This window comes from Myotis nattereri (assembly GCF_964212035.1).
Source record: "Myotis nattereri genome assembly, chromosome: 9".
Classification (NCBI taxonomy): domain Eukaryota; kingdom Metazoa; phylum Chordata; class Mammalia; order Chiroptera; family Vespertilionidae; genus Myotis; species Myotis nattereri.
In genome coordinates, this window is record NC_138084.1 from 57,074,650 (window position 1) to 57,089,657 (window position 15,008).

The 15,008-nt window shown below is 45.3% G+C and overlaps 1 protein-coding gene and 1 pseudogene across 2 annotated transcripts; one reads left to right on the top strand and one right to left on the bottom strand.

The window, feature by feature from the left end:
- Positions 1-71: 71 nt before the first annotated feature.
- Positions 72-1,082, top strand: LOC308525520 (patr class I histocompatibility antigen, A-126 alpha chain-like; annotated as a pseudogene). Its single transcript has one exon. The product of its transcript is annotated as a patr class I histocompatibility antigen, A-126 alpha chain-like (transcript).
- A 2,886-nt stretch (positions 1,083-3,968) lies between these two features.
- LOC308524606 (cyclin-dependent kinase 9-like) lies at positions 3,969-5,087 on the bottom strand (the record flags this gene model as incomplete). Its single annotated transcript, XM_081099165.1, has 1 exon — positions 3,969-5,087. The coding sequence occupies one exon, from the start codon at positions 5,085-5,087 to the stop codon at positions 3,969-3,971; it is 1,119 nt and encodes a 372-aa protein (XP_080955291.1).
- Positions 5,088-15,008: the final 9,921 nt, after the last annotated feature.

The window sequence follows — 15,008 nt, forward strand, 5'->3', positions numbered from 1 at the left end:
TTATTCTGCAAATACACACAGGGGATAACAACTTTAATCAAACATAAGAGATTGTCCCCCCAACGCCGAGGATGCGGGTCATGAAGTCCCCCACCCCCTCCTGCTGCTCTCGGGGGCGCTGGTCCTGACCCCCAGCTGGGGCGGTCCCACTCCCTGGGGTATTTCTGCACCGTCGTGTCCGGGCCCGGCCTCGGGGAGCCCGGGTACCTCGCCTTCGGCTCCATGGACACACGCAAAGCATGCGGTTCGAGTCCGATGACGGAGCCGTGGGCCGTGGATGCCGCTGCCGTGCGTGGAGCGGGAGGACCCGAAGTTCTGGGACAGAGAACCGGGGAAGTTCAAAGGATCCGCACAGAATTAGCGAGTGAGCCTGGACATCCCGCAACCAGAGCGAGGACGGGTCTCACACCTTCCAGGTCATGTATGGCTGCGACGTGGGACTCACGGACGCCTCCAACGCGGTACGGACAATACGGACAATCCGCCTACGATGGCGCCGGCTGCAGCGCCCTGAACGAGGACCTGACCTCCCGGACCGCGGCCCACAGGGCGGCTCACATCAGCTGTGACGCTGAGCACCCCAAGAGCTACCTGAAGGGCTCCCGCATGGAGTGGCTCCGCGTTTTCCTGGAAAAAGGGAAGGAGACCCTGCAGCGCGCAGACCCTCCAAAGGCACACGGGACCCGCCGCCCCATCTCTGACCTTGAGGTCACCCCGAGGTGCTGGGCGCTGGGCTTCTACCCTGCGGAGATCGCCCTTACCTGGCAGCGTGACGGGGAGGACCAGACCCAGGACATGGAGCTGGTGGAGACCAGGCCTGCGGGGGACGGGACCTTCCAGAAGTGGGCGGCCGTGGCCGTGGGGGTGCCCCCTGGAGCGGAGCAGAGATACACGTGCCATGTGCAGCACGAGGGCCTGCCTGAGCCCCTGACCCTGAGAGGGGAGCCGCCTTCTCAGACCTTCTTCATCATAACAGGCATCGCTGGGGGCCTGGAGCTGGGATGTGGGGGAGGAGACGCTCAGGTGAGAAAAGAGGAAGCTATGCTCAGGCTGCCAGCAGTGACTGTGCCCAGGGCTTCTAAAGAGGTCCCCGGCTTCGTTCCCAGTCAGGGCACATGCCTGGATTGTGGGCTCCATCCTCAGTGGGATCAGGCAGCTGATCTATGTTTCTCTCTAATGTTTCTCTCTATCCTTCTCCCTTTCTCTCTCTCAAAAATCAATAAAAACATAGTTTTATTTATTTATTGTTTTAATATGTTTTTATTGATTCAGAGAGGAAGGGAGAGGGAAAGAGAGATTGAAACATCAATAAGAGAGAATCATTGACCGGCTGCCTCCTGCATGGCCCTTCCTGGGGATCAAGCCCTGAACACTGGCATGTGCCCTGACTGGGGATCAAAACACCACTTGCAAGTTGTGGACGAAAGGAGCCACATGCTAACCTGACACGCTCAGGGGAAGCCTGCGTGTCAGTCTTGCAAACTCAGAGACCTAAAATAACCACAAAAGAAGGTCTGAAAATTAAATATTTAACTACAAACAGGTTATAATGGGTAGTCATGTCCTAAGCCGATATTTTCCCTGACAAAGATCAACTTTGGTCCTTACTGAGCCCATTCGCCTTTTGGCCTCTAAGATAACATATCTGTGAGATGTCTGGGTAACTTGTAACTTTCTTTTTACCCCCGGACCCCTCAGGGCACAACAAGTGGCACCAGGATATTCCCTCATTGTCATTGTTATCAAGTTAATTGTCAACTGTTAATTATGTTAAGCTATCCTGTATCCACCTGTGTAGGAGAAGCACATGTCCATCATTTCACTTTTTATCCTATCCCAGAGGTTTCTCCGCTTTGCTTAATCCCACCTCCTTAATCTATCACCAATGAATTTCATGTAACCCACCTACATCCCTTTCCTTTGATTGCAATGTATAAATACAGATGTAACCCTCCACTCTCCAGAACATTATCTCAATTCATTGAGGTTCTGCTTCCCGGCATATTTCGACAGTGTGTCTCAAATAAACTCACAAAAATTCTTTACAAGTTTCGATGTTTTTTTTTTACATTAACAAAGTTCATGGGTAGGTGCTCAAACACTGAACTGTGAGGGTAGGGCAAAAAGCATATTTTTTTAAAAAATTATGATCATCCCTAAGGCAGAACTGGCTGACAGGCTCATTGGGTAATGGTCTAGTTTCAGGTATGAGCAGAGACCTGAGCAGTGGCCTGGGAGTAGGTGAGTCAGATCTGCAGAAGAGAGAAGGCTCCTGGGCTCAGATGTAGCTGTAGCATGTTCAGTGACTCAGAGGCTCAGATATGGCTCAGCTAGGTCCTCAGAATCACCTGATGTTGGCCCCAAATAATTGTGGAGGCTAGAAGCTGATAAAAAAATTTCACTTCCACGGCTGAAAGTCTTTATTGTAAGTAAGGTTTTATTAATCAAAATGCTCACCAAAAACAAGACCCATCTTGAGGCATGGAGTCTAAACCTCCAGCAGTATGGTAGAAAAGACAACATGCCCATTGTCCCAGAGTATTGCAAGCTTTTTATACATCAAATGGTGGGAGGGTTGAGGGGGGGGGGGGGAGAAAAAGAGTTAATCTAAGATAAATTTACATGACCTATAGGCAAAAGGGTGAGAGAAGGAGGAGGCCAGCTCTGGGATAGGAGCAGAATTTGAATGAAGAAAGGCGTGCTCCTGGAGACTGGCTGTGGGCAGTGGTCCAGAAAGCCCACGTGTAAACAGCGGAGGCTCCTGGAGTTAGATGTGTCTATCTCTCTATCCCTCTCCCATTCTCTCTGTATAAAATCGATACAAACATATTATTTAACAAATTACAAACATCCTCAAGGCAGTACTGGCTGTCAGACTCATTGGGTAAAGTTCTAGTTCCAGCCTGAGCAGAGGCCTGAGCCGTGTGTAGGTGTGACAGAGCTGCCGAGTAAGAGAAGCTGCTGGGCTCAGTTGTGGCTGCAGCACGTCCAGTGGGAACCAGGGTCCAGTGGAAACCAGGGTCTTAGGAATCTGCAGAACAAGTCATCTGGAAACTAATACACACTTCCAAAGACAGCCACAGGAATGTGAGCTCTCCTTTGGTAGTTGGCTCCAAGCCATCATTAAGAGTCTAACAGTTCTATCTATCTATCTATCTATCTATCTATCTATCTATCTATCTATCTATATGCTGGTGTAATTTAGTTTAGAACACGTGAGAATGTTCTCCTTATCAAGGCACACTATGGCAGGGGAGGGATCCTGAAGATGATATCAAAACCAACCGTGTCCATGGCATCTAGGAGTGGGCTGAGAATGCCTGAGAGGTACCACAGCATTCCAGGGCAGCTGCCCAATGGGGAGGTCCATTTGGCTAGCAACTGGGAGCCCTGCTTGTCATAGTAGTAGAAACATCTGGCAGCTTAACAAATGGGTCATTCTTAGGGGATAAAGCATCTTGACTGTGGACAAGGCCAGCCCAGATTGCTGCTTGGCTGAGAGGTGCTGTGATAAAATTCTCCTACTAAAGAAATCAGGTTTTTGCCAGCCCCAGCGCCTCTGAGGCTCAGACCAAGAGCAGCCCATATTCTAGGCTGGTGTTCCCCATGCAAGTTGCTTAGGCCAAGAGAAAAACCAGGAATGGGTGAGGACCTGTCCCTCCTCCCATCATGCTGGGAACCTAGAAAGATACTGGTGGGGTGCACCTCTCCCCACCTCATCCCTGTCCTAAGGTAAGTGGAGGCGCTCTGGACATTCTCCAGAGCCAGGGAACCAGGGAGGCACCCTCAGTGCCTTCCTGGACATTGAGCCAAAGCTTTACTCCAGTCCACTCAGATGGCATTCCCAATGTCCAGGTGGGTATAAGACAACATATGCACTGGAGAAAAAACTCAAATGCCCCATTGTCTCCACAGCGTGAGTCACAGAGCAGAAATAGAGCCCTAAGGAAAAGCAGCAGCGCCGCCACTCAGAAGACACGCTCGAACTCCGTCTGGTTGGTATGGGTGGGATTGCGGCTCTGGTTAGTGGAAGGCTGGGTGACCTGGCAGCCCTTGGGGCGTGGTGGTGCCAGGTACTGGAACATGGATGTCTGGTGGGTAGAGAGCATGCCCTTGAGGTCTGAGGGCATGGGGTCAGACCAGAAGAAGTCATGGTTGAGGGCATCATCGCTGTCGATGCGCTGCGCAGGGTCCAGCACCAGCAACGTGTCCATGAGGTCCAGTGCATAGGGGTCTCGCACGTAGGCCTTCAGCCTATCCTTCACCTTCCGCTTCTGGCCCTTCACTAGCTCCAGTTTCTCAAACAGCTCGTACTTGTGCACATTTGGCCACACCTCAGAGGTGATGGAGCCACAGAGCTGGCTGATGAGGGCAAGCTGGCGCTGCTCCGTGTTGCCCTGCATGATAGGGCTGCGGGTCCACATCTCCGCCATGATGCATCCAGCACCCCACAGGTCAATGGGGGGGCCGTAGTTCCGCGCCCCGAGCAATAGCTCCGGGGGCCGGTACCAGAGTGTCACCACACGGTTGGTATAGCGGGTGGGCTGGCTGTTCTTGGCCAGACTGAAGGCCCTGGCCAGCCCAAAGTCTGCCAGTTTCAGGACCCCGTCTCGGGTGATGAGCACGTTAGCTGGCTTCAAGTCCCTGTGCAGGATCTTGTTCCTATGGATGTAGTAGAGGCCATTGAGGAGCATCTGCATGACCTTCTTGATCTCAGACAGTGTGAACTTGACTGACACGTTGCTCAGTAGCCCAGCAAGGTCATGCTCGCAGAAGTCGAACACCAGGTATATGCTGCCTTTGCGGCGGTTATAGGGGGAAGCTTTGGCTCGACAGATCTCAATCAAGTTGACCACATTCTCATGTTTTAGAAGCTGGAGGATCTTGATTTCCCGCAAGGCTGTGATGGGGAACCCCTCCTTCTCATTCTCCATCAGGACTTTCTTCAGAGCCACCTTTTGGCCGGTCAGGCGATGCTTTGCCTTAAACACCTCCCCAAAAGTGCCTTGGCCGATCTTCGTGAGCATCTCATATTTGGTCACCTCATCACAGAAGGGGTACGCCACTGAGTCGTATTGCTTTGCCATGGCCGCCTCCAACGTGCCACCGCCGCCGCCGCTCCCACCCCGGGTCCCGCCTCTGTTCTCCAGGCCAAAAGTGTTAACTTTTAAACTGTTTTTTTTCAGCCGGACAGGTGTGGCTCAGGAGCAGAAGCTTTGGGGGGGGGGGGGGGGGGAGCGGGTCTCAGCCTGAAGCACTGTGAGTCTCCTCAGTTGGAGTGTTAGGGTCTCTGAGGCTTCTCCTGGATCACAGGCTGGAGTGCCTGGATGGCTTCTCACCCCGCTGTAGTGGGAAGTTTCCTCAAGGAAGTTTAAAAGCTAAACCGGAAGTCAAGAACACAGAATATTCATAAATAATTAAACACACACACACACACACCTAACAGAAATTATTCTAAAACCTGATTCTTAGAAAAGACCATTAGAAATGAAAAGACATAAGTGTGGAAAGTACAAATAAATAAGCACAATATAATAAAATAGGGGACACATCTAAAAATGCACCAGGGTGAGTCTTAAAAAATTAGAGTTTAATCTTATGAACACCTTGTTGATAATAATTTTGAAAAGTAAAATAAATCATTTTCTCAAAAGTACATATATGCCCCAGCTAGTGTGCCTCCATGGTTAAGAATCAACCTATGAACCAGTAGATCATGGTCGACTCCTGGTCAAGGCACATGCCTGGGTTGTGGGCTTGATCCCCAATGGGGGATATGCAGGAGGCAGCCGATCAATGATTCTCTCTCAACATTGATGTTTCTCTCTCTCTCTCTCTCTCTCTCTCTCTCTCTCTCTCTCTCTCTCTCTCCCTCTCCCAAGAAAAATAAAAAGTTTTTATTTTTAAACTGTGTTTTTCCGCCTGGCAGGTGTGGCTCAGGGTTGAGCATCGATCCATGATCCCAGAGGTCTCCAGATGAACTCCCCGTCAGGATACATGCCCAGATTATGAATTCGATTCTGCGTAAGGGGCACGCAGGGGGCTACTGATCAAAAGCACTCTCATCGAAGTTTCCATCTCTCTCTATTCCTCCCGCTCTCTCTCTAAATAAATCAATTGATTTTTAAAAGAATAAAAACTTGCTTTAGTTCTAGGGAATGATATTCAGATGCATATTTCTCCATGGTAAATAATATAAAACTATAGTCAGTTCTTTAGACTTGTAATAGGAAAATAGCTCTTTTGCTCACAAGCACAAATAGCAGAAATCAAGTGACCTACCTTCCACCAGCAAAATCCCAATTCCCGGTGATGGTACTGCAGGATCCAGAGAGACAGTATCTGCTTGAGAGCTGGCCTTCCAATGCAGCCTACATCCTCCTGGGCCTGGCTTTATACCGGGGCCATAGTAATCTCCTCATTGCCCACCCAGTGGGATCTGGGGAGGAGCCCTCGTTAATCCTTTCACTTTGAGTAGGCCACCTTTTATATCAAAGTAAAAACTAAACTCCAATCATTAAGCAGATTAGGATGTTAAAAATAAAGGAATGTGCTAAAAATAAAGGAGTGAGTAAGGCAAACAAAACCAATATTAGAAAAGATAACCCACCCTAGACTAGCAGTCATTAATATCATTTTCTCAGAACCTGATAGATAATCAGAGAAGAAAATTAAATGCTATGAAAGTTTGAATAACTGCAACAACTTTGATCACGTAACCTGCAACCACACAACAAATGGAAAATGCTCTTAAATACGTATGAAACACTTACAAAATCTTATCCATATAAGACCACAAAATAAAAACCAATAAAAATTCCACACACCAAGCACCTAAACCCAAGGACTGCTGTTTGCTGTAGCAGCAGTTGAAACAGGTGCTAACAGCAGTGGATCTTGTCTCCCTTGGGGGCTGTCATCTTGCCCCTCAAAGTGAATTGGAAGGTTCTACACTCCTGGTGGCCAGAGAGGGGTCTCCTAGGCAAGCACCTAATGGGAGTTTTGAGGAACACCCAGAGACCTAATGCTTTAATTATGTTCAATTTGTAACAATGAAATTGGGGGGTCACCACAACATGAAGAACTGTATTAAAGGGTCGCGGCATTAGGAAGGTTGAGAACCACTGGTTCAGGGGCTGTCCTTGGGACAGCAAGGGTAGAAGTATTGGCTCAGTGAGGGTAGGGGCTGGGGTGGAGGCCCATTTACTACTCTCCCCTCAGCCAATAAATAATAAAATAAAAAAATAAATGAAAAAAAAATTCCACACAATTAACATAGTGAGAACCCTCTAGATCGCAATCTAATAAAATTGAAAGGCAGCGATAAAAGGTCTCCCTCCGTCCCCCTCCAGACTGCCTGGCTAAGTCACTGTTTTCCTGACTTCTAATCGCATTATTTTTTTGCTCAGTGACAAATAAAATAATATTATTTTCAGATTAATTCAGGTGCTCTATTACATTGTAGGTGCCCCCTATCAAAAGGAGGGTATCTGTCCTCCCTTTAACATTAAACATACATTTTTTTAAAAAAGAAAGAAACATCTGCTCAAGTTCAGTTGATGTTTGGGATTTTCTGGGTTTGGGCAATTTTTGGTTGCCATTATTTACTTTTTCTCTTTATTAGGGAATTCCGATTAAGGTGATAATCCTTGGGTCTGAAAGGAACATGAACTAGATTTTTGGCTTTTGGACAAGGCCGGACATAAGACATTTCCTCAGATTTTCTACTTGTCAGGTGGAAAAACAAAGATGAAAGTATAGGAGAAAGAGAGAGAAATGTCAATTGAATTTCTGATCTGGTGTCTTTTGGTTTAAAAAAAAAGTTTTTAAAGAGAAAAAAAAGGTCAACAATAAAAAGTGAGCTAACCATATTTATTTGAAAATTATTTTCCACATAATATCTACAAAAATATCTAAAAATTCATCTTTATAATCTGCCTCTAAAAAACACATAGACCCTGGTTAATCATAAGAAAAACATCAAACACCCTGACTGGTGTGGGTCAGTTGGTTGGGTGTAGTCCCATAAGCTTATGGTTTGCTAGTTTGATTCCTGGTTAATGCACATGCCTGGGTTTTGGGCTAGATCTCCAATGGGAAGTGTGCAGAAGGCAGCCAATCAATGTTCTACTCGAAGGTTGATCTCTCTCTCTCTCTAATAACAATTTAAACATTTAAAAAAAAAACACACATCAAATTCCAACAGATTGGCATCCTACAATACACCTTAGCAATATTTTCCAAAATTGTCAATTTTCCATATAAACATTTTGTCAAAAACTATTCTGAGAATCTATGACAGTATAGAGAAACCTAAAGAGACAATAAAAGTAAATGTAACTTGGAATTTCGGATGTGATCTTTTTTAAAAAATATATATTTTATTGATTTTTTTACAGATAGGAAGGGATAGGGATAGTTAGAAACATCAATGAGAGAAACATCAATCAGCTGCCTCCTGCATACCCCATACTGAGGATGTGCCCCCAACCAAGGTACATAGCCTTGACTGGAATCAAACCTGGAACCCTTCAGTCCACAGGCCGACGCTCTGTCCACTCAGCCAAACCGGTTAGGGTCTAATGTGATCTTGGAACATAAAAAGGACATTGAGTAAAAACTGAGGAAATCTGAATAAGAGATTTATTAAATAACGTATAGGCCTTGATTCATTAACTGTAACAAATGTACCACAGTATTGTAAGGTATTAATAATAGGGGAAACCATGAATGAGGTAGCATGGGGGTAGTTATATCGGGGGAACTCTCTCAATTCTCTGATCAATTTTTTTAAATCTAAAACTGTTCTAAAAAATAAAGTATCACTAAGTGTAATAAAATAATAGATAAGAGAAGGTGTCAACGAAGAATAGAAGAATGAAAAAAATTAGAAATATAATCTATTTTTAAAAACAGTCTAAAATACAGCGCAATATAAAACAAACAATTCTATAAACCAGTACATGATAATTTTTTTAAAGCAGGAAGGTTTAACATTTTTTAATTATAAAATATGTTCTTATATGAATTCACAAAGCATATTTGTACAGCTTAACTTAAACATATTAAGAACTATTCACATATATTAATAAACGTAGAATGAACAAAGTAGAAACACGTCTCAGGTCAAGGAACACTCTATTGCCAGTCATTCGGTACCTGACTCAGGCTCCTCCTTCGGGAGCACTGCCTCATCTGCCTCTTCTACTAACCCTGTCCAAACTACAAGCATATTAATTTCAGTAAACAATATGAAATTAAAACTGTACCTGTTTTTTAAAATGGCCGAAAGTCCTAACTATATTAGGACTACAGTTATATAAATTTGAACATTAGGGGTACCTTTTCCTCTTTTTCTTTTTTTTTTTTTCTTTTTTTTTATTGCTTAAAGTATTACAAAGGGTATTACATATGTGTCCATTTTATCCCCCCGCCCTAGTCCCCCAGCCTCCCCTATCCCCCAGTGTCTTATGTCCATTGGTTATGCTTATATGCATGCATACAAGTCCTTAGGTTCATCTCTTACCCCCCTACCTCCTGCCCCCCAACCCTCCCCGGCCTTCCCGCTGCAGTTTGACAATCTGTTTGAGGCAGCTCTGCCTCTGTATCTATTATTGTTCAAAAGTTTATAATGGTCTCTATTATCCATGAATGAGTGAGATCATGTGGTATTTTTCCTTCATTGACTGGCTTATTTCACTTAGCATAATGCTCTCCAGTTCCATCCATGACGTTGCAAATGGTAAGAGTTCCTTCCTTTTTAGAGCAGCATAGTATTCCATCGTGTAGATGTACCACTGTTTTCTAATCCATTCATCTACTGATGGGCACTTAGGCTGTTTCCAGATCTTAGCTATGGTGAATTGTGCTGCTATGAACATAGGGGTGCATATATCCTTTCTGATTGGTGTTTCTGGTTTCTTGGGATATATTCCTAGAAGTGGGATCACAGGGTCAAATGGGAGTTCCATTTTCAGTTTTTTAAGGAAACGCCATACTGTCTTCCATAGTGGCTGCACCAGTCTGCATTCCCACCAGCAGTGCACAAGTGTTCCTTTTTCTCCACATCCTCTCCAGCACTTGTCGTTTGTTGATTTGTTGATGATAGCCAGTCTGACAGGTGTGAGATGGTACCTCATTGTTGTTTTGATTTGCATCTCTCGGATGATTAGTGACTTTGAGCATGTTTTCATATGTCTCTTGGCTTTCTGAATGTCCTCTTTTGAAAGGTGTCTATTTAGGTCCTTTGCCCATTTTTTGATTGGATTGTTTATCTTCCTTTTGTTAAGTTGTATGAGTTCCCTATAAATTTTGGAGATTAGGCCTTTATCAGATATGACATTGGCAAATATGTTTTCCCACACAGTGGGTTTTCTCCTTGTTTTGTTGATGGTTTCTTTTGCTGTGCAGAAGCTTTTTATTTTGATGTAGTCCCATTTGTTCATTTTCTCTTTAGTTTCAAGTGCCCCCTCTTTTTCTTTTTTAAAGAATATTTGTAAACTCAAAGCCGAGCGGAATTGACTGTACTTAAAGTTTGATATTGAGTTGACTGTGTTTCTTCCTTTGCCACTTGTCTCTTAAAGGTTTTATGAACCTTTAAGAGACAGGAACACAGAATATTCATAATGTACCAATGGGAATGTTTTATAGGACCTTTAAAAATAAGCCTTTAAGAGAGAATGTTTTCATGTACCCTCCTGTGTGTATTTTTCCCTTGATTGTGTCACGCACAGAGCTGGACTTTGTTTTGTTTGCGGGCTGCATTCAATTGTACAGACGTGTCTTCTTTGCATTGTTTCCTCTTCTGACCTCTTACTCCGCTGCTGTGAACATTCGCCCACACATCTATTGGAGGACCCCACACCAGTGCCTACAAATTAATCTCCTGGTCATAGATGTGAATGTGAATTCAAATTTTACCTTGCTACTGTTTCTCAACAGTTTTCACCAATTACACACTCACTGGCTTCACAGGAGGGTATTCACTGCTCTTCACTTTTTTATTTGGTGCTTCATGTGCCCGAGGGTTACTGAAATTCTGTAAGAGAGGGCTGGGGCCAGGGGAAAGGTGGTTTGCTTCTTTGAAATGTTTCCTTCTGTATCCAAACTACCATTTTCAATTTCCAAAATTTATTCTGAGTTTGTCCAATCTGTGCATCTTCAATAATAAAGACTAAGTCAAAATAACCATCAGCTCTCCCTGTATCACTTAGATACTCTAAGTACTTCTCCCCCATTGTCCACAGAGCTATGCGGATTGAATATGGATGTCACATCATCTGAAGTGCTGTTTTAAATTGCCAATGCCTTATTTCAAATTTAAAAATATTCAAATACAGCCCTAGGTGGTTTGGCTCAGTGGACAGAGCATCGGCATGTGGACCAAAGTGTCCTGGGTTCGATTCTGATCAAGGGTACATACCCAGGTTGAGGGATCAATCCCCAGTAGGGGGCATGCAGGAGGCAGCCAATCAATGATGTTTCGATCTCTCTCTCTCCCCCCTTTCTTCTCTGAAATCAATAGAAATACTTAATAAATTAGTGATTTAAAAAAAGAAGAATATTCAAATACCTAATAAGAGTCAAAAGGTTCTATGGTTCTCCTTCTTCTATTCTATGACTCATACAAACAAGCTTCCTTTCTATTCCACAGTAGAGCTATTACATTTGCTGTTTTCTCTAAGTGGAAACCAACTCCTTTTGTCAGTTGTGTCTCAGAGAGGTTTCCTGCTCTAAGATTTCCATGATCACCAGAACCCAGGCCACCCCTGCCAATTCTGCCCTACTGTCCCATCCCTCCCATCCCCACTGTCCCACATAATTTTCTATTTCTTATGTATTTAAGGCCTGTCACCTATGTCGAGGTGTGGGGGGTTTCCATACAGGTGCTGCTCCTAAGTGGGACATGCACAGGTGGTCTGGACCATCCGCTTGAGGCTTGCGCCAATACCTTCTGGTCAGACACTTTCACAAAGACAGCACCGAGATCTGAGGCGAGCCGGAGAAATTACACACAGACAAACAGGTTAGATGCAAGCACACAGGGGGTTTATTTACCAGTTCCTGATGGGACTCAGATGCTGGGTAGGATCCACCCGGCGATGCTTGCTGACACACACACAGGGGTAGACAGCGCCCTTGGCTGCTGGCTCCTTTGTCGATCGACAGTTAATTGGGCAGAGTTTCGTGTTGGGAGCCAAGACGTGAGCACACACAGGTCCTCACGCTCTGGCGACAGGAGAGCTATGAGCTGCTGGGTCCATCAAACTGTCTGATCTTATACCCCTCTGTAGACATGGTCTTCGTTGGTGTGTGTGTTATTAGCGGCTGCCATATGTGGATCCACCCGGGGTCTATTAATCTATGGGTGTGTACAGGCTTTGAGCGTTCCCATCAGATAGGTTGTTTATCAGTACCAAGCAGAGCTCCAAGGGTGCATTCCTGGGTCCCACACAGCATTCCTAATCTAACATTACTATAACAGTCCACACAGGGTTACATGCTTTAAGTCTTACATTCTAAGGTCCTAACATTAAGTACCATAATGATTACTATAACACCCACATATTACCAATTGAAATAATCTTGTTAATTTGTTTAATGGATCTGCTTATTGAAATGAATCAGGGAATTAACCACATGAATTATACATATAGCCCGACTGGAATGGCTCTGTGGTTGCGCATCTACCTATGAACCAGGAGGTCACGGTTGGATTTCCGGTCAGGGCATATGCCTGAGTTGTGGGCTCGATACCCTCAGGAGTGTGCAGGAGACAGCTGATCAATGATTCTCTCTCATCATTGATGTTTCTATCTCTCTCTCCCTCTCCTTTTCTCTCTGAAATCAATAAAATATATTAAAATATAAAAATATATTCATGCATAGAGCTTTAAAACAGCAAGAAGACTTGAAGAGAAAAAATTTGATGGTACTTTTGTCCTCTGCTTGCTCATATCTCCCAGCAAGTCGGGTACTACTGCTAAGCCCAGTGCCAAATGATTTCCACCCAGTCATCCTGAAGATAAATGTCTATACGTATCCAATTCCCCAGCCAGGGAGTCAAGCAGAACCCAACAACCATCCCCAACTTCATTCACCAACTCCACACACTTTTACTAGGCCATAAAAACATGTTTTGCTTAAAATGTTTTGATATAATTACTAAGACAAGTGCAGAAAACAGTAACCTCAAACCCTCAATTGGTTGAATGAACAATATTAGAAAAAAAGTCAGATATCGGTTACCTTTAGTATATTTGTGAACAAATACTGGTGATAGCATTTTAAACATATCAATGACTCAGAAAGATCATAACCATTTTTTGAGTCTCTGCTGACCTAATTGGTCAAAGGGGCCTGGTTTAGCAGGAGAGGGCGTTGGGTGGGAGAAGGGTAGAAAGAAAAGAAAAGGGAGGGAGACTGGAGGGGAACCAAAGCCCAGGATTCTTCAGAAGATGGTCAACCTCCACAGCTGTTCCAGAGAATGGGAGTCTGGGGTAGATCCGGCTTTGCCAAACTCAGCAGAACCTTGAGGGTGCACATAGACACGGTGTGTCCAGTGGGTGAAGCGCAGTTGGCCACACAGGAGTTAGCAGAGTCCAAGGACATTCCAGGGTTTGGGAGGAAGAATAAACTATGGTGAACTTGTTAAATCCCAGGGACTCAGCCTGTCCAGAGACAACAACAGGGGAACTCTCATGCAAGACCAGTGACTTACAAACTTTCTCACAGCTTTGAGATGTAAATGTGGCCAGGTTCAATAAATCACCACACAAAAGAACATGGAGGGAGAAACCAAGATAGCGGCATAGGTAAACACCAGAAATTGCTGCCTCCCTCAACAAATTCAAAAATACAACTAAAGACAAAATGGACATCATCCAGAACCTCAGGAAGGCTGGCTGAGTGGAAATTCTACAACTAGAAGTGAAGAGAAAAACACACTGGGACTCAGAGGAGGTGCGGAAGTGCAGAGGTACGGAGACGCACGGGGCAAGGGCTGGCAACTGAGGAAGCAGCTGTCTTTTTTAATCGGGAGGGAGTCACAAGCCCCCAACTGCTCTGAACTCCAGTTCCGGGTGAATCCCTGGGGAACCAGACTCATACAGGGAGAAACTGGACTATCTGGCAGTGGGAAGAACTCAGAACTCGAGGGGGCTTTCTCTCAAAGGTGCTTGCAGAGATTACGGGGACACTGAGATGCAAGGCCCCTTAGGGCAGGGCTGAGGATCAGCCATAGCTGCTTGCTCTGCCCTGCTGATTCCCTAAAACCCTGCCCTACCAAAGATGTGGCAGAGGCTTTTGCATATGAATGTCAAGGCCCTTCGCATTCTGAAAATTACCTAACAAACTGCAGCTGGGCCAGACAGACCCAGAACTTCCAAGAGAAGGCCCAAGGCCCCACAACAGCTTGCATTGCTTCACAGCTGGGCCTCATTTGGGCACCTCCAAACCCCAAACAAGGAAGAGGAATCTGCAGATCTCCTCGTAGCTCCTGCTGTGTAGCCTCAGGCAGAGGCTAAATTAGCACCTCCTTAGAGATCCAAGAGCCAGTGTACCCAGTGGTCAGAGCGGGACCATCCCATTACAACTCCTCAAATCCATAAGGGACACAATCAGGGGGCAGACTCAGTGAGCACCAAAGCCCCACTGAAGCAAGTCTTGCCTCATAAGGGCGTCTTCAGCACAGAAGCTCTCCCACCATAGACACAGCTGACTCTCACAGCCAATTGCCCTGGAGGTCAATTCCTCCCAGTGATACCTACAACAATCAAGGCTTAACTACAACAAGACTGTGCACAAAACCCACAAAGGGGGGCACCAAGAGTGTCCAACTCAGGTAATTGGGGAGGCTGAGCCACTGGGCCTTATAGGACACCTAGCACACAAAGCCACTCTACCAACACAGGGAAACATAAAAATGCGGAGACAAAGAAACAGGTCAGAAATGACAGAAATGGAGGAAAGCAAACTACTGGATATAGAGTTCAAAACCACACTTTTAA